This window comes from Larus michahellis, chromosome 2 (genome assembly GCF_964199755.1).
Source record: "Larus michahellis chromosome 2, bLarMic1.1, whole genome shotgun sequence".
Lineage (NCBI taxonomy): Eukaryota > Metazoa > Chordata > Aves > Charadriiformes > Laridae > Larus > Larus michahellis.
In genome coordinates this window covers 41,169,336-41,190,149 of record NC_133897.1, presented here as the reverse complement: position 1 = coordinate 41,190,149, position 20,814 = coordinate 41,169,336, and the positions used below count along the sequence as shown (strand labels likewise).

Genomic DNA, 20,814 nt, shown 5'->3' with positions numbered 1-20,814 from the left:
TGGAACTGTGCAAATGCAATAAGACCTTCTGAAACTCTCAATAATAAACAGTAATCAAAAATATCTTTTTTTTTTAAACCACTTTATTCAAACCTGAGCACCTCAATATAAAACTAAACACTGGTGAACTGTCATTTTCCTTGCTAAACCCAGATTACTGCAAATTTTAAATCTGCACAAGTAAGTTTCTGCTATCAGTTCAACATTTAATAGACTAATTCATCTCTTCTGACACACTTGGTAGATTTCATATAATGAAAATAACTAAAAGAATTAGTGCAATATACTGGACAGATCAAAATAAAATGTACTTTGGAAAACAAAGTTGCGAAGTTCATTACTGACAGACAGCAGTACTCATGTTACAGATACAGGAGCATCATTTATTACTGTTCTAGCCGTAAAGGAAGAACTTAGAACCCCCTTTGATTAGAGAGGAAAAAAATTAGCCTTAAGTAACTGTACATTCTGTATACCTTTAAGCAACTCTTAAATATTACAGAAAGTATTAAACAAATGTAGACTACAATGCAGAGTACCTATTTACAGTACATTAATATCCAAATTTAAAATCAAGTTGGATGTACATAATCGTTAGTGCACTATTTTTTTCCTTAGGGGAAAAACAAAAACTGTAATGGCCAGCAATGATCAAAACCAAGAAAGGACTCACAGACACCAAGTTTGTTGTTGTTTTACTTGAAGAGCTCTTACACTTTGTAGAAGGAAAAAAAAAATCCTAAGTCATAAAGTTGAATTTACTGGTCTGTACCCTCTGAACAGATTAGAAATGAAGTTAAACTTGATTTATCACTAATTCCTTTAGATAACTAACTGGGTTGATATAATTTACATACAGTGTACCAACTAAAACTCCACTTTCCTGCAAGCACAGAATTCTTAAAATTGTTAATGCAAGTATTATTTGTAATTAAATTATTAAACTATGGAATGTATAACTAAACAGTAGATACCTGCAGAAACAACTGGTTGCATCAATACTGTGACTAAGTTTAAGTAATTTTTAGACCCTGTTTCTAAAAAGGTTTTAAAGCACAATTGAGAATTATGAAGAGTCCCAATTCTATTTATTATAACAGCAATCAGTATTGAGGCTACAGGAACTGGCCAATTAGGTCCACGGAAAGTAGTTCTTCTACACCTCTAATGGTAAGTGATTTTTAAAACCTTTCAACTGAAGGAAGTTTATTCCGATTCCATCTCTCCTCTACTGCTGAAACATTACAGCCAGTGGTGGATACATGCATGTTAAAATTTTAGGTCAAAAGAAAACTCTGTATCATGAACTTGGCTATTATCATAAGTCTCTTCGCTGTTTGGAAGCTGTACTGGGCCAGGTTAAGCACTCCAATTCCATGGTTATTAACAGTTAGGAAGCAGAAGAATATTCAGAACAGTTTAAAGCAATTGATGTTTTAGTTACTACAACATTGACTCTTGGGTGATTGCGTGGGTTCAGTAAGGTCTACTCCTCTTCCTCTGGCAGAGTTGGCTCCTGCATTCTGTGGTTCATTCTTGGGCAATTTTTTTGCTACAAAATCAACCAGAAACAAGAGTTAAAGCTAAAACTGAATTAAGATTAAATGACCTGAGTACACAGTCAACACTACTACTCTATAAGCATATCAATGTAATCACTCCAAAACCTGGTTTGATTCAGTGTGTTGGTAATAAAAGAAGTTGACACTTAACTTCTTAATGATTAACTACCTTATCTATGATTTTCAAGAGCATTTTTGAAATGCATTAGTAACTTGAGCACTTAAAATGTATCTGCACAGGTATGCTATGCCAGTAAATGACAGCTCTTCTGGGAATCCACCTACACAGAACAGGCTTTAAGATCAGGCTGTTACTGCTGAAACATATACAAAGAATAAAAAAGGGACAAAACACAGACAGAAATGGATCAAACTGCTGCCCAGCTTTCTCTCCAGAATAAGTATTTGCATACAACATACAAAATGGCCCTCAGCACTAGATCAAGTCTCTCCTCTTCCCCCCCCCCAAGCTGTCTCTTCTCTTCAGCTTGTATTAGTCAATTGACTGTGATAATTTCTTTGTTGTCCTTCTAGGTACAAGGCACCTTCTTGTTACCCTTCTGAGCAGTAGCTCCCCCTAGCTTTCTCACCATCAGAAAATTGCTAAATTCTACGTAAAAGGACTTCCATGGGGCTGTCCTGCTCATGTTACTGGGAGCCAACAGCCATTCCTGTTTTACAGTTTGGCTGCATGCTTCGACTCCAAAGTAATTACTTTGGCCAGCTTTTAAAAGAACGAGTTTTCATAAAAGGAATGACACGCAAGTATCACAGCCAGAAATCCATCAGAGTACACATCAACAAGATGTGTTGTGGTGCTGGAAGATCTCAGGATGCTAGATAATCTCATCTAGGCTCCCTTTCCAATGGAAGGCTCGACCAGACTATATTTTGAGGTTCCTTCCAACCTGGGCTGTTCCACAATTCTGTGACAAAACACAAGAATTCACACAATATTAAGTTGCTGAGACAGTACAAAGGGACAAAGCACCATTGAAAAAAAAAAAAGTCTTCAGAGCAGTGTCATTTTGGATTCTAGATACATTCTAGAATTGTAAATTACTATGAATTTTTTCAAGTGGTAGTTCTGAATGAGCTGCAAAGCAGTCCATTTACAAGCAGCTGTAGCTTTCATCCCACAATTCTGTTCATGTTCTCATTTTTCATTTTCTCCCATTTTTGATGATCATATTTATTCATGGTCCTTAGAACCACATCCATGTTGTGCAGAAGGCCATTCCCAGTTCCATGCAATACTTATATCCTTGTATCCTTGTCTAGATTTCCTTTCAGGGACCACTGCCGCACAGATTTTGTTCTGATGCACCAACAAAGCTGAATTTCACCCATCAATGTGAAAGAACACTCACACGGACGACCAACCTTGCAGACAAAATACCCAGGTACTAAATGGGCATTGATTTCTCAGATTTACTTTGTATACTTCATTAAAATACGGAGAGGTAAAAATTATTGTTGATATAACAAATTACCAAGAAAGTTATCAGACTTTGGGGATTCAATTTTCTTTTTTTGAACAGGATGTAAAATGCACCTTTAAGCAAATTAATTTTAAAATTTCACCAGAATGGTGTAATTGAGCATTTCTGTATCATTAAATGCAGGCCTATCTTAAGCATTTATGAGAAAAATATACTTTCTACTTACACAGTTAAATGTTTTTTTCCCCCCAAGTATTTATAGTTAATATGAAGCAAGTACTTGTTATAAAGTGTTGCTATAGTGATAATTTAATTTGCATCTGCTGGAAGTTTGAACCACACCGTAAATTACCTTCTGCTTTACTGATTTGGAAAGCAGAAGATAAGAGCTCTTTAGAAACATGTAATTTTGATAGCAATACTGTTTTTTCACAAAAAGAAGCGGGACAGAAGTCACTGCAGTGCAAAATACGAAACAGATTTAATAATGTTATTTGACAGTATACATTACTATTTCCCAGTAGCAGAACTACTACTGTGATTAAGGTTATTAATATATAGGTTGGTGACCCACCTAAAAATGTATACTTTCTTTTTCTTCCACTTTCAATTTGTTTATTAACAATGGAATACACTTCTGTATCAGTGGAATTCACAAAATTTCTTAGTAATTTATACTTACTATTACATGTTAGCATCTCTATAGAAATCCTGAAGATTGCTGGGGCTAAAAATATGTTAGTAAATTTACTTTTCACATGAAGTGTCCTTTACTTATACTCGGACATTGAATTTAAGCACACATTGTCATCTTTGGCACAACTTTTGGATAGCTACATTTGGAATTCAAACAAAATTTTAACACAAAGTGTATTTAGCAAATATTTTGCTTAGACTAAAATGAATACTTGACTTTTTTTTTTTAAGTCCTTTATCATTCTCCCACTTTGAAATGTTTCCAGCTTCAATTACCATTGTCTCATAAAAAGGAACATCATTCCAGGTTCTGCACCTATTTGATGCAGTGTGGAATCTGCTGCAAAGAACATACCATCAGAAGGCACACATTTATGCACTTTTCACTTACATTCTTATACTAATTTGATAAACAAAGCCAAGTACATCTTACAATTAAGAAAAGCTGTGTAAACCTTTTTTTATGGTTAACCTATACCATGGGAAAGTTGGGGGTTTTATATGTAACAACTAAAGCTTTATTTTGCTTGAACTTAAAGCAGTACAAGTTTTGACCATGAAATCAAAGCAGGTATACACAACTTGCTGATAGAATTCAAAAGTAACCTATATCTTAGCTATTCCAAATTAATCCAAGTGTTTTTGCGCTTGACAGAAGACCTGTGCAATTGTGCTTCAAGTAAGTTTATCTGACTTCTGAACATCAAAAGGGATCTGAAAAGGCCTAAGGAAACTTCAGTGTCAGAAATAATTTAGGTGAAAAACAAAGATCTTGGGTTAGGAAGATTGTGATGGTATGAATCTCATGAAAACAATTCCCTTAAATTCTCTGTTTGTTTGTAAACTCACCAATTGCCATGAATATTTCATTTACGTTCATAGATGTTTTGGCAGACGTCTCCATGAACAATAAGCTGTTGTCATCTGCATAAGCCTGTGCTTCCTGAAAATTAAAATAAGAATGCATTACTTCACTTAAAAAAAAAAATCACCCAATCATTACACATTGTACACTTCCTGTTAGCCAATTCAGCTGAGAATCCTCAGCTTCTTATGATTACATTAACTGCCTTTGCATTCAATAGGAAATCTGAAAAACACCAAACTACAGAATATCTGATGAAAAAAAAAATCTACAGCATTCTACATTCATTTAAGTGACATCTTCTACGATCTATGTAACTATATGTGAAATAACACATTATCAAATACCCAGAAATCTAAAGTGTGCTTTGCAGCGAGGATTGTCAAGCCTGCAAGAAGCCCGTGAATCCACATGAACAAAAAATGAACATTTGAACAATGTTAATATTGTAACTGTACAAAAACCAGTAAACATAGTAAACATAGTTCTACTTTGGTAATTAAATTTGATTAAGTTTTTGACTGCACACATGTATGAAATTTGTTAACTAACACAATTTTTCACAAAACGCAAAGGTTTTCTGTCACACAACTTTATGTTACAATGGACACGGAAATATAAAAATCAGAAAATCAAGTTGTTGAATCGTGGCAGAAAAATACCTAAAACACTGCTAACCTTCATAGTCTGACTCTTACAGTTACAAAACTATATATATATATTACTATATACAGCAGTATCTCACACAGTGACACCAAATACAGATTAAAACCATAGGAGAATTAATGACTAATAAATATGATCTTAATTCAAATTCAACCAATCATGAATGGACCAGAACCATCTGCAGTAAGTTTTATTTGCTTTGGAAGCTATGTTCCAATGACTTGGTTAAACTTTCTAGAAGACAAAACATAGCAGCAAGAGCACAGATACATCCACTAAACCAAAAAGAATGCCATGAAAAGCACAACTAAAACTTGAACACCGCTTCAAGAGTATAGCCCAGCAAGTTAAACACATCAATCAGCTTCGTATCATACAATAACCAAAATTCTCCTGCTGACAAGTCACAACAAATGGTTTGCACCGAGAGTTACTGCTCTCTCATGCACTGAAACCCTAGTTACCCATAATTTCAGGCAGAAGACAGGAAGAGGTCAGATCAAAGAACAGAAATTCAATTAGCCTTAAAGATATGCAAATAAATTAGTTATTCCTCAAAGTCAAACTTAATTATTCAAAAAAGTCTACTGCTACATATCACTTGTACAGAAATAATTTTTCAGTAGCATGTGTAATTTAATTACTCTCAGTTGATGTTTGTATTTAACAGCATGACCTCTATAACTAGCTAGGCTATGCATAGAAGCTCCTTGTAGGTTTATTTACTTTCTATTCCAACAAAATGTTATTTCTATAAATAGAAGTTATGTACATACCTGGAAATCCACAGCTCTTTTGTTAGCTAGATCAGCTTTGTTTCCTGCTAAAGCTATTACAATGTTAGGACTTGCTTGCCGCTGAAGTTCTTTGACCCAATTTTTCGCTCTGGCAAAGGACTCCTGTTAATGATTGCAAAATGATGCAACTGAGTTTTATCATCCTTTTGTACTCATCTATTATCCCAATCTCTGTTATCGATACTTCAAGCAAGAGGCCAACACGAGGCTGCTACCTTTGTCCAAAGGCATTCCAACTTGTCAACTGAGCTTTCAAAATTAAACATTCCAAGCTTAGTTCTCAAATGTGCTTAGTTGAGATAATGCTGAAGTAAGTAAGTAGAGATAGGAAGATCTTTTTGTAGACAGAGTAAGGAAAGAGAAGTGGTTAAGAGAATAAATGGGATTTTTATTTTTTCCTCTAGAGGAATCAAGCTATATTGAAAAGGCCTCAAAACATTTTCTAATTACTGAGCACTGTTCATTATGGTACAGGGTTTCTGGTTTTTTTGAGGGTTTTTAAGTCTCATTTTACCAAAAACAAATGAAGTTTATCCAATCTAAGTTCAAATAAAAAGAAATCAAATAACCTCAGGTTTTGGTCTTGCTACCTTTCCAATCCTTACCCGTAACTTGCAGTAATACAATATTAAAATAATGTCTTTCACTATCAGAAATAAATTGCCACCAGCAACGTGGTAAGAGTAACAGCTCAGTTCTGGTGAACTGATTTATAGGTGGGTTTGAAACACTTCTACAATGAAATTTGCTTTCTTTCTTTTTTTTTTTTTAAAGACAAAAAACCTAGAAACAGTCTTTTCACACGGTAAGTTTACAAACACTATTTAACATTACATAGTCCAATATGCAATAAGCAACCTGATCTAGTGGGAGGTGTCCCTGCCCATGGCAGAGGCACTGGACTAGGTGACCTTTGAAGGTCCCTTCCAACCCATTCTATGATTCTATGAAATGATGAGCTGATTCACACAAGTCAGCAAGAAAAATTAAGGAAAAAAAAAAAAAATCAATGCAAGACTGCTAACTTACAAGTCTCCCTTGTGCCTCCCTAATATATTACTTACCTCATTTGTAATGTCGTATACCACTATAGCTGCTTGCGCTCCTCTGTAGTACATGGGTGCTAAACTGTGGTATCGCTCTTGCCCAGCTGTATCCCAAATTTCAAATTTTACTGTTGTATCGTCGAGACATACAGTCTGGGTTAGAAAAGCAGCTACAAAAAAGATAGAGGTGCTGAAACCAGAAGTCTGCTTATATCTCTATATTCACATAAAATTATATTCAGAGATGCAAATATGATTTCCTTAAACAATTTAAGCCTATTATTAAAATATAGCAGGTCTGAAGCAAGCATTAGCTGATAGACCATAACTCTGTTTAACACAGAACAGCTATTTAAACAACCAATCTTTCCTTAAGTTAAAGACACAAGAATGCAGTAATTGGAAAGAATTCCCTTTTTTTTTTTCCAGTAATAGTTAATCTGAGTAACAACAAGCCTTTTCTTAAGCCTTCTAGATACACTTCATCCTGCTTCAACAGACTGTACAGAGTACCAGTAACAGCATCCCATCAGGCTATAATCCAACAGTTCAGATATTTACAGTTCTACACACATTTATATTACTTGAACAGTATTTTAAAGCCTTGAGTTTCAGCTCCTGACAACTCCACCTTAGCTAACGGGTATGGAAGAAAGAATCACTTCTCAAGAGTCCTTGTTTTTAAAGCAGACATATTTTTGACTTTGCAAGTGATCTCAATAATTAGTTTTAGCATAACTCCAACAGCCTGCAGTTTCAGGGAAACTTGCATCCATTGCAACTACAGCTGAAAGTACCACCATAAATAATGGTCTTCTAAGTGCAGAAAACAGTATCTTATTCCAAGTCTGCAAACACTCCTATTAAAGACTTTCCATTCAGATTAAGGTACTTAATAGCAACATGGAAGCGAGTACCCACACATCATAGATTTCCTTCTACTGAGTTCTCTTAACCCTTTGAGTTTTAACTCAGCCATCTGTTTTACCGTAGCTTTTGAAGTTTAAAAATAAGCACACAGCTATTACAGTGGTCTGACAAGCTGTCTTGATTACCTGCTCTATAGTCACGTTGTTTGCCCAGTTATAGTACATACACAGCAGAAGATGCAACAATCCCAAGAATTTAGATGAAAGTTTGAGCAATCCAGCATAAATGCTTGGAGTTGTTTTCCCAGTCATGACAGACATTAATGAAATACTTTAGACTGGCTTGCCCTTGCTCCTTCCACTAAGAACAACAACAACAAAAAACATTTAAAACCTTCTGCTTGATGAAATGCTAAAGGAGGCCCCCTACTTGGTGAAACTGGAGACTTCCATCACCAAGCATACTGACAGAACGTGACCAATTTAAATCAAATGTCTGAAGAGGCACTGACCCATAAATAACCCTTGCATACCAAGGATATTGCCCTGTCCCACATACTCCAAGACATCACAGCCTATGAATCATTCCAAAACTGCTGCAACTTTCAACTCAAGTTATTACAGCAAACCAAAAGCAAGTCAATCTTGCTTTATAAAGGACATTGTAACTAACATACAGAAGCTGACTAGTTAAGTTGTCAGGTGTTCCTGCTTCAGGGGTATTAGCATCCATCACAGATGAACAGGCAGGTTGGAGATGGTAAGGGCTTTGATGTTCCAATGTTCAATCACCATAAATCTCTCTAAATGCTAAATATCCAAGCACTGGTAAAACAGGCTCCTCTTGGTAGCTCCCTAAGCAGCCCAGAACCAAAATAAAGAGAAAAAAAAAAAATCCTGCACCAGGCTAAAGGTTTCATCCTCAGAACCAGCTCAATATTACATTTCTCCAAGGCAGAGACAACGTGTTAAACAAGTGGAATCTGAAGTTCATACAGGCATTACTCTCTTCAACAGAAGAATTTACCTACATTCCATACATGAAGGGATGTACTCAAAGAGAATTAAAACAAGGGGTTTATTTTAAGACACCTTGTTTTTGTTGAAACAGACATTTCAACCACCGTCAAACGCCAGTTAATTTCTGCAAACAAGGTAACTTTCTTCTATCTTACTACAGCAAGGCCATAGTAAATTGACAATTAATCAGCTGTGTTAATTATCTGAAAGCCTATCTTCCTTAACAGCCATACTTTTGTCTTAAGCAATGAACAGGCATTGCTAGACTAGTCTGAAGTGGCAAAACCACACCACTACCATCCAACATGCCTGCCTTTAACAGCACTCTCTTTCAGATGTTTTTATTCAGATTCACAATGCACATAAGGCCCTCTTTGTTAAAAGGCCCTTCTATATACAAAAAAATTTATGCCTTAGGCAACTGCAAGCTACAGAGTTAGCTTTTAGCTTTCTCTATAGAAAAGTTTTTCTGAATCCCAACATTGCTGCATTTAGGATCTCTCAGCTGTATTATATGGCATTTCCTTGTTTCTATTTTATATAGAAGACACACAAGTTAATACAGAGATTACACTAAACTCTATATACCTGAACTTTAACTTAAGCTCTTGTTTAACCTTTTGTATAGATTTTAAACAGTGTTAAAACGTTTGCGTTATCCCTAGTTCTACCTGTACACTAAATAAAGAAAAAACAAAAAGGAAGTTAAATGAATCGAAGCATGCTGAAATCCAACAATGGATTTCACTTAATTTTAACTTTTTTTTTTAAACTAAAAACCACATTGATATTGGGAAATTAATTCACTATAGATCTTTGAGAAGGCCCTCCACATTACCACGTAGTTGTATGAGATAATACAGAAACCTTTCACACTAACACCTATCCTAAAGCCATTATGAAACATACAAAGCCAAAAGCGAGCATTAATAAGACTGCTAAAGGAGAAAAAAAAAAAAGAGATTCTCCATTTATGCTGACAGATATACAAAATAAACACATGTAACAGCTAGAAATAGGGTAAACAATGGTGGAATGAAATCCAGCTTGTATTTATTTTTGTAAGCTTTGTAGATTTTTTTACATTTCAACAACACGTGTAAAGACACATACAGACCACTGAAACTGCTTCACATAAATATTACAATGAAACAGACTGATTCATGCAAGCAGCAACAGGGACTACTAGAGAATATTTATCAATCCATAAAATCCATATTTTGTTGAAGTCTGTATGCCATTAGGTAGTTTTAGGATAAGTTTAAATTTAACTAAGGAGGAATACAGCTCAAAGAACAACAAATAAAAAGGTGGATAAAATCTGTTCACAGTTAAACAGATTTTCTTTTTTTAATTCTAGTAGCCAGCAGCTGTTTTGTTTGAACTCACAAAATATAAAAACAGTACATTAAATTCTGTGATTACTAACAAAGAAAGGTATATCCAGAAATGTAGCAAGTTCTCCCAAATCAAAAGCAAAGCCAGGATGCATAAGTGACAACACAACCTTTTTGGAAGATGCAGCACTTTTTCTTTTTTTTCCACAGAAACTAAGTTCTTAATTCTTATGAAGCAGTTATTTCACGCATTAAGCATATGGCATAATTAAAACAGCCATACATCCACCCACAAACAAAATGTAACATCAAGCCCAGTTTTCAAAACTATGCAGTTCAAGCACCCATTTGCTTTCTCACTTGACATGGATGTTTGCTACAGCCTTGTGCCAACCACAGCTTTTAGCTTCGAAACTTATAGTTCTCAACTAGAGATAGGGCACAGATTTGATCCTTGCTGTCAATGACCCACTCTAGAAGTGCTGTTACGTTCAAGGTTGTCAAGGGCAATATAAACTCAGCGTGAAACAAATCAACAGGGTAACTTTCTCACCTCCAATCGTACTTTCTTGAAACTCATGAAACTGTCCTTTTACAAAACGAAGCACCAAACTTGATTTGCCAACTGCAGACTCTCCTAAAAGTACTAGTTTGAACTGGCAAATTTTATTTCCAGCATTTGGCCCATTGGGTCTTGTTGCTCCTCGATTAGCCATGCCCAAATTAGAAAGAAGTCCTTTGTTTCAAGCCCTTGAAAGCAAGTTCCAGGATTCAGATCTCAGCGGTGCTTCTGCCAGTAACAACCTGTTTATGAAAAGACAGTGGGTGGTATTAGATTTACAAACCAAGTAAGAAAAATCTAATTCACTAATGCAACACGGATTACATATAACTTGTTCTAATATTTACCAAAGTCAATAGTCCAGAGTACAACTACAGTCACTGTTAAGATGTCAACTATAGACAAAACCTATGACAAAGGAACCAGTTATCATCTTCTATACTCCATCTTCCCACTAAAGCTTCAAATTAGGACATTAAAATCCAATTACGTTTCTTCTTCTAAGACTTCAGTCTCTTTTCTTAACATATCAAGGCTGAAGTATAACACAACAGATTCAGACTTTCACATTATTGGTAAAATATCAAGTGACAAGAAAAAATATTTTTACCCAATGTTTTGCTATTGCTAAGCAATATTCCAAAGTCAGCACCACTAAAGGATGCTAAAAAATTGACCAAATTGTGAAAACTCAATCATCGCATCAAGTTCTTCACAAGTATACTTTGTCATCAATTCACTTCAATCATGTATATCAAATGCAATTTCCTTAAATAAACGTACAGAAGATCTTGACATACAAATCATTAATACCTTCTCTAGTTAACAATTGTACCTTGAGAAGCAAAAATAGAAAGCCTTCCATATGTAGAAAAATGGACTGTCTTGACCAGTAAGAATTCTAGATCACTTTGTTCAAGCCACCAGGGAACTATCATATGATGATAAATTAGTATCTCCAATACTAACACATGTCCTAGCAGATCAATATTCACAACAGAGATCTTCGTTAAGAACAAGTATGAACAGTGTATTCCTTAGTCTGCCTACTCATCTTTCAAACACCTTAAAAAATAAAAATCACAATATTTATTCATATGGACAGGGAAGCCTTCAGACACTGCTGATATCACTTCTGAGCTTAAGATCTATGTTTTTACACACTTAACTGTAGAGATTAAATCTTTTTGCAGGTAGGCATTGCTGTATGAAAGAGTGCCATAACACTTTTCTGTATTCTTCTTCCTCCCAGTTCCCAAAACAAAATTCCAAGTGAGCCCACAGGAAATACACCTAAGTGATGGTCACTCAGCTCTCGCGAGAGAAACTTCTACTTCTGTACTTCTGCTAAAAGAAAAAAATCCCCCCAAAACAGCCTACAACTTTGTCCTACTCCAGTTGATTATTTACTTGAATTGTGCACACTTGTTGGGGATACAGCTTTTCTAGTACATAGGATGCAAGCAAGTTAGTTTGGAGCACATTCTCCTAATGCAGAAAATGGCTTTAATACATATGTTGCAAAAAGGTAAGCAAACCTACTACTTTCAAATTACTTTTTGCTCTTTCTTCCTTATGGTAAAGCAACTGCACTTTAAACCAAGCAGTAGTCTTAGCCATCTTCCCACTTCAAACCACTTAGCACATATATCAGGCACTTGACATTGCAGTTTACTATACATGTAGCTCAGACACTAAGCCTTCATTCTCCTTCCTAACTCTCCCTTTTGTAAACTCCACACAAGTCCTGAAGAATTTTCTTTTCTGGGAAGTGCTTCTAGCACTCTAGCAGAGTGCCATCCTCCACTAAGATGCTCCCTTACAAACTAATTTCCATGCCATAAATGAGAAAGAAATCTTAACATTATTTCTTCAACAACATAACAGTTGAAAAACTGGTATTTTATTTCTCATACTAAACAGACTTGAATATAGGTCTTAGAAAAAAATATTTTTAACATCCTAATGACACTCCTGTTTGGTCATGTTGCTCCGTTCCACATACCTCTCAAAATAACTTAGCTTCTTCCAGTTAGGATATTCTAATCCTGTATTCATCCTTTTCTGTCCTGAGTTTGTGTCCTGTTTGGCTATTATGATATCCTTAAATCAACTGACTTTTTTTAATTTTAGTTGTTCAACATGATCTAATAAATATCTAATTTTACATCCATGTTTTTACAGACATGTGAAAGTATACCACAGTGAAAGAATTTTCACTGTGCAAGTTTGCAGATGACACGAAGCTAAGTGGAAGTGTTGATCTACATGAGGATAGGGAGGCTCTACAGAAAGACTTGGATAGATTGGACCGATGGGCCAATGCTAACGGTATGAGCTTCAACAAGGCCAAGTGCCAGGTCCTGCACTTGGGCCACAACAACCCCATGCATCGCTACAGGCTTGGGGAAGTGTGGCTGGAGAGCTGCCTGGCAGAAAAGGACCTGGGGGTTCTAATGGACAAGCGGCTGAACATGAGCCAGCAGTGTGCCCAGGTGGCCAAGAGGGCCAGAGGGCCAGGGCAATAGTGTGACCAGCAGAAGGAGGGAGGTGATTGTCCCCCTGTACTCAGCACTGGTGAGGCCACACCTTGAGTATTGTGTCCAGTTCTTGGCACCTCAATATGAGAGAGATATCGAGGTGCTGGATCGAGGGCAGAGGAGGGCAACGAAGCTGGTGAAGGGCCTGCAGAATAAATCTTATGAGGAGCGATTGAAGGAGCTGGGACTGTTTAGTTTGAGGAAGAGGAGGCTGAGGGGAGACCTCATCGCTCTCTACAACTACTTGAAAGGACATTGTAGAGAGGTTGGTGCTGGTCTCTTCTCACAGGTGATACAACAAGAGGGAATGGCTTCAAGCTGCAACAGGGTAGGTTTACGCTGGACATTAGGAAAAAATTCCTCACAGAAAGAGTGGTCAGACACTGGAATAGGCTGCCCAGGGAGGTGGTGGAGTCACCATCCCTGAATGTGTTTAAGACTCATTTACATGTGGTGTTAGGGGATATGGTGTAAGGGAGAACTTTGTAGAATGGAGTTGATGGTTGGACTCGATGATCCCAAGGGTCTTTTCCAACCTAAATGATTCTATGATTCTGTGAATGTTTTTATGAAGCAAAAAAGCCCCTGCATATCCCACCACCATTATTATTAAGTACTATGATAATTACATATTAAAATTCTTACTTATTAAATTAATTTTGGTTGAATATTTTAGAACACAGGAATGGATCCAGTTATTTTAAGAACACCAGACCTTTCATCCTTACAGCATAAAACAATTTATGCATAGCTGGTGTGCTGGTTCTCAAGCAAGACTCCTCCCTCCCAACTCATGCTGCTGAAATACACTTCAGAAGTCGCAGAGCAATTTCGATAAAAACAGACCAGTGACACAGTTAATCTCTCCCTGATTATACTACAAGAGAGAAAACAGCAAGGCATAGGCAAAATACAGGTAGCTCAGAATACTGTTAGCCATTTGTTTATCTTTTCCTTTGGAAAAGTAATGAAGACAATTAAGTTATTTCTGTTTTAAAATGAAACGCATCTGTTTGCTGTAGCGTTCTATTGTGTTTGGATAACCATGAAATAATTAAAAACCCTTGACTCTTAATTTATCCCATGTTCTTCTATACTCTGCAGCACTAATAAAGACATAGGGGCTACATCCAATGACCATGTGAGTTAGTACTCTTTGGAGCAAGTGATTTCTAGATGACACACTGCGAGGAATTCAACCCACTACACTGGTTACTCGCTATGACTACTTATTTGCTCCCCATCCCATATTGAAAGCAAAAGGAGGCACGACAGAAAAAAAAAAAAGGCAAGATTGATTTAACTTGCATAATACCTATTTGTTTCAACTGGCCATTTACAGCTTTTAGTTATTCATATTTATATCACTTACAAACCAGTAATTACTACCCCTTGCAAAATTACTTCAGGACCCAGAGCTGAAACAGGTTGTCAAGAAAAATACCTAATTCAATTTTAAAAGATGCCCAAGCTACAGAAGCTGCAGTTATCACAGAACTTCAAAGTTGTTTACACCTTTATAACATCACCTCCCCCCCCCCGAAATCATTCTAGAGACTCAGATACCATGTACAAAAATAACCAGCTGTCAAGCTGATAGAGATCGCGGTACCTGCGAGGAAGGCCATCGAGTCCCAGAAACATACTGCAAACATCATTCATTCAATAGTGATATCAATATATCTAATAATTTAATAATAAAACCTGCCACAGCCATACCACCCACTTTTTAACAGCTCAGGATAAAAAAAACCATACAAGACTGGAAAACTGATAGAGCACATCCAGATGATTTTGCTATACTAAAAAAGCCAGCAACACCTTCTATAAGCGTACATGGAAATCATCACCTTTTGAAGTTCCAGATGATATTGAAACTGTTCAGTAAGTTCACAACATGCCAGCATACAAACATGAAAACAGAAAAAAAATTCTTAATCAGAAGAGAAGCAGTACTACAGTCTGACACAACCATTACAGAATGTTTTTGGCCTCTTCTTTTCACAGTTGTGTGTTGAACACAGTGCCTCACAGGATTTAAAAGTAGACATCAATGCTACAGACCCCACACATGCTCCAGGCCTCAGGCCTCATTCACTCTCCAGTTCCTTAAGTTACCTGTAAAATACTAGCCTTGAGAACCATAAAAAAGCACCACACAGAAGACAGGAATACTACATTCAGTACCCTACACACATACACTGCAAATTCAAGTTTTTGACAAATCAGTTTCAAGACAATTCTGGACACTTACTTCAAGGGCTTAGCAACCTTGCCTATTTCCTACCCTTAGCTCCAGTGAAAATCTCCAGGAAAACATCCACTAATGCACCCCCCACCCCAGTTTCGTATGCTAAGTAAAATTTGCAATCTATTGTAAGTTTGGAACATGTGAAGGACAAAAAACACCTTGAAAAGGCATTTTCATTCATCTACACAAAAGCAAGTACACAAATGTTTGACTTGAACCAAGCTCTTCAACTGATATTATGTAAGGGAATTACTTGTATAAAAATCTGCTGAGGAAAATACTATCAAAGTTTCTTAGATGGATGGCTTCATATGGATAGAAATGAGGGAGATTTTCTTACTTTCATGGAGTTTAATGTGAGAACTCCATCATATGTTAAAAGGCAAGGCCCACTTCAGTCTTGGGCACTACAAATACATAGGTCCTTCTGGTAAGTAGGAACTTTCACTCTTCTCATGAATATCCCCCAAAGGGACAGCAGCTCCATGCTGAAATGCCAGAACAACAAAGTTTGGAGCATATTATTAGAACAGTACTCCAGCTAATCCTACCAGGTAATTTATCAGATGCTGGGTATTCTCACCACTTCAGAAGAGAAATTTATATTCTGCTAGTATTAGCAGTATAATATAGTATAGTATACCATATTAGTATAGTATTTTTTAATGAGTTTTATTTATGAAAGTCATAAGTATTTTAATAGATCACCACACAAATTTTATTGAGTCTGTGTACAAAATAAAATCAGTCCTAGACAACAACTACAAACTCACCATGTAATGACATAATTCAGTCATGTAAGCATTCAGATCTGTGCCTATTTTAAACTACAAGAAAGCTAATACAGAAGTATCAAAATAACACTAGTGACAAAAGCCAGCCTACTAAAGAGATTAAGACAGCTAACACTGCTCCTACAATTAATGCGGTTAAGTGCATTACCAAAGAAAGACCACAACAAAAATTCATGGTAAATTTAAAACTGGAACATTCCACCACTTTTATATTTCAAAACAAATGACAATGCTTCTTACCATGAATACACTTATTATTGTAGTAATTTCTAATGAACTTTTTCACACTTCATGAACAGAGACATATCGACTAATGTTGACGTTGCAATCGTTATCTACTTGAAATTTATTTATGCAGGACTATCTTGAATGTTTTAAAAAGCTGTATCTAAAAAGCCTTCTTTATTAGGCACTCCTACTAACCAACATTTTTGTTATTCCCTTATAGGTCTGGCAGAATTAGCGTGGCATCTTACTGCAGTGTTCAAGACAGTGACATGTACAACTCTCAAAACACTTGCCACATGTAAGCCAGTTTATACTGAAACATAATAAGACTAAGTTGAACAAGTGAATCAACAGTCACTGCAAAATATTCATAGCCTTTCAATTAAAGATAATAGCCGTCTCATAAGCTCACATGAATGATGTGTAGTACCAATTGCTTTCAGATAAACTGGTTTACCTACAGGAAATGTAAGTGATGATGACTGTACTATCATTGTCTTTAGACACCTCACTTCAGCCTTTTTCCTGACATTTTTTATTACAGAATAACAATACACAAATGCCAATCTAGCCTGCCCACAACTCTGAAAAGTCACTATCAAATTGGAAAAAACAAAGATGCCATGTTTTTTACTTGGTTTGAGTGTGATGTGGAAGAAGCTGATTAATTTCAGCTGCTTAATCAGCTGTTCAGCCTCTCTTTTCCATCCCCCGGCCCTGAAAGAGGCATAAGGTAGAAATGGCCCTACTACTTGCAACACTTTGATAGCTCTTAAACAATTCAGCTCTCCTCTAAACGTAAGAGAGCATAGGCTTGCTTCTCCACCATACTCTAGCTTTATGTTTAGTTCCAATTAAGTCTCACGTAGAGCATACTCAGTATACTACGCCTGTCGTGATCCCCCGGATGGCGACGTGTTGTCCAAGTATTTTACTTCCCACCTTATTCGCCGTCCCTCCTCCAGCCGCAAGTGAAAGGGAAAGCAAGGGATCCATCTCCCAACCTCCCCTTCCATACCTCACAAGCAACTCGAAGGGACCAACCCTGCCTCTGCAGCTGGGCTCGGGCAGCGATAACCCACTGCAGGAGAGCCCGCACACAGGGAGGATCGCCGTTCCCTCCGTCTCGCCGCCGTCCCGTGCCCAGCCCCTCCAATCGCCGCCGCCGCCGCCACCACCTCCCCTCCCCAGCGGCTCCCTTCCAGGCCCAGGAATAAGGGGAAGTGGGAAAATCGGGGGCGCCATTTTGAGACGGGAAGAGAGAGACCAGCCTCTCCTGCCCGCACGCCGGGCGGCCCACTGTCCCCGCAAGGCCCGGCAGCGCGGGCAGAGGAGGCGGTCGCCGGCGGGAGCCTCGAACAACAGACGCCCGCCTCCCCCCGGCCTCCTCACCGCCGACGGGCCCCCCCCGGCCTCCTCACCGCCGACGGGCCCCCCCCTGCTCCGCCAGCGCGGCCCCCCACCCGGCCACCGCCTCCTCACCTGTCTGGGCCGCGGCGGTGGGGAAGAAGGGGGAGCCGGGCGGCGGAGCGACGCCTGTCCGTCCGTCCGTCCGGCGGGTGGGCCGGAGGAGGAGGGGGGGGGGGGGGGGTAAGGGGGTGGGGGCGGCTCCTCGGCGGGGCGCGGGCGAGGGGTGGGGGCGAGGGGCGGGGGCGCAGCCGTGCCTCACCCAGCCCACGGCCGACTTCCGCCGCCGCCTCTGCCCCGACCAAAACACACACACACACACACTCACTCACTCACTCACTCACACAACACGTACTTCCGCCACCGCCGCCACGTCACGGCCCGCACGCGGCATGCGCTTCCGGTTCGCCCGCACGTCACGTGACTTATTTCCCACCTTCTCCCCCTTCTTCCTTTTGTTTCCTCTCCCCCCCGCCCCTTCCCCGGGGGCCCGGCCGTTACCATGGCAACGCGGGGGGGCGCCCTAGAACTCCTTCCCTACCCACCCCCCATCTCCGCAACGGGCGCCACGTGCCAGCCCGCGCGGGGGCCTCAGGGAGAGGCGCGAGGCGGCGCGCGCGACGCAGAGCCTGAGGGAGGTGAGGGGAGCCCCGGCCCCGCTTGTCTGGCGGTGTTTTGTAGCCGAGAAGCGACTACAAAGGCGGCCCCTCAGCGGGGTGTGGGAGCTTTGGGCCGTTTAATCCGCTGGGCGTCCCGCACCTCCTGCCTGCAAACATAAGAAAGACACGGACCTGTTGGAGCAGGTGCAGAAGGAGGGTCACGAAGATGCTCAGAGGGGTGGAGCACCTCTGCTATGGAGCCAGGCTGAGAGAGTTGGCGTTGTTCAGTATGGAGAAGAGAAGGCTCCAGGGAGACTTTATAGTGGCCTTTCAGTACCTAAAGAGTGTAGTGACAGGACACTGAGGGCGGTGAGACACCGGAACAGGTTGCCCGGAGAAGCTGTGGATGCCCCATCCCTGGAAGTGTTAAAGGCCAGGCTGGATGGGGCTTTGAGCAGCCTGGTCTAGTGGGAGGTGTCCCTGCCCATGGCAGGGGGCTTGGAACTAGGTGGTCTTTAAGTCCCTTCCAACCCGAACCCTTCTATGGTTCTATGATTCTCCTCAATGTCAAGGAGAAGAGTCTCTGGGATGACTTAGTAGGTGGATACAAACAATCTGACTTAATACATGCAGATATTAAATAACACACCTTGCTGTAGAGACTGTTGGATGTACATTGTTGGTTTTCTTTATTACTGGTGTATTTTCTGAAGACTTTTGTCATCCTGTGTGCCTTTTTTATGTCAATAACTGAGTAATAATGCTGAAAAAAATGATGATAATTCAGAGATGGCCTTTACGAACAGTTAAAAGATTGGAAAACTTGCCTCATAGTGGAAGATGCAAAGACCTTCTGACCTTGTCAGAGAGAAGGGTAAGGATCACTTGGTCGCGGACTATAAGTGGGCTCTATAGAAAACAAAACAGTGATGGTAAGTGTTTCTTCAGTCTAGCAGATTTAACAAGGTCTAATCGTTGGCATTTGAAGGAAATAATAAACAGAGCTGGTAAAGACATTTAATGAGTTTATCAATAATGGTATTTAGTGATTGGTACAATTTAATAAAGATTGTTTAGATACTCCATCACTGGAAATACTGAATCAAGATTTGATGTTTCTGTCTTCTCAAAATATGCTTTAGTTCAACCACATGTATTTAACTGAAGCAAAAATTGAGCTAGGGAAGGCCAGTGTTACACCAGAGCTGAGGCTCCATTATGCCATTCATTCAAAAAATATATGACATTAGTCTTGTCCAGTCAATCCTCCAGCCAATGCAGGTTTATCTTCTCCTGTTGTTGCTGCTCCTTTAGAAGTATGCCGAGAAATGAAAGACAGGTATAATGAATTATGTCACAGCCTTTTTTTTTATCATCTCTACTCTTTAGTGCAGCTTTAGAAATATCTCATTACTTGTAAAATACTATAGCTGATGGCCTTGTAGAATGAGAGGGAAATCAACAGTTCTTATATCTGTCTGCTTTTGTGTTTTCCTTTGTCTTTTTTTCCCTTCCCTAGTACGGACACATCAATACTTTAAAAATTACTGAAGTGAATGGAATAAAATCAGACTGTTCTTTTTCTTTTCTATGTACTTTTCCATTGTTAGCAGATTGTTCTCAGAGTAATGATTTCACCATTCTTATTTACTAAGTAAAAGTTAATCACTTACATAAATGCTTTTTGTAAGACCAATATGTAACTTAAAATAAGAGAAGAACACTTTGAGTTCACCAGTGATGTAGAATGCCAGACTAGCTCCTGAGAAACGTGTCTGAAAGTATGCAAGTTTTCTGAGCTGTGAGTTTGCTGAAGCTTACAGTAAAGACCGCCTTTCAGAATATTTCCAAGAGTTGCCCTTCAAATCAGGTAATCCTGCTCTAATGCACTGCTTATTTGCCATAGCCCTCTGACTGGTTTCAGGATGTTCAACTGGACTGCAGGATTTGCTGAGAAAAAAACATCAGAATCCTGATAAACAGATTTTTTTACTATATACATTATGAGCATACATCCAAGCACCAGCCAGCATCCAACCAACCTGGCAGCTGTTTGCTTGCTTGCTCGCTCGCTCGCACACCTCCCTGCAGTGGGACAGAGAATAGAATAGGAAGAACAAAAGCAAGAACACT

General features: G+C 38.8%; 1 protein-coding gene across 6 annotated transcripts; it reads right to left on the bottom strand.

Annotated features, from left to right (window-relative positions):
* Positions 1–63: 63 nt before the first annotated feature.
* RAB5A (RAB5A, member RAS oncogene family) lies at positions 64–18,547 on the bottom strand. 6 transcript variants are annotated; one of them, XM_074575007.1, is made up of 7 exons: positions 18,438–18,493; positions 15,994–16,141; positions 10,854–11,104; positions 7,093–7,244; positions 6,008–6,130; positions 4,550–4,643; positions 64–1,552 (listed from the first exon to the last, which is right to left on the bottom strand). In XM_074575007.1, exons 3-7 carry the CDS (start codon positions 11,014–11,016, stop codon positions 1,437–1,439), a joined length of 648 nt encoding a protein of 215 aa, XP_074431108.1. In that variant the 5' UTR covers positions 11,017–11,104; positions 15,994–16,141; positions 18,438–18,493; the 3' UTR covers positions 64–1,436. The 6 variants fall into 6 exon arrangements, with proteins under 6 accessions (XP_074431108.1, XP_074431106.1, XP_074431105.1 ...); XM_074575005.1 differs by having other exon boundaries at positions 18,158–18,441; XM_074575004.1 differs by lacking the exons at positions 15,994–16,141; positions 18,438–18,493 and adding exons at positions 15,253–15,279; positions 18,158–18,422.
* Positions 18,548–20,814: the final 2,267 nt, after the last annotated feature.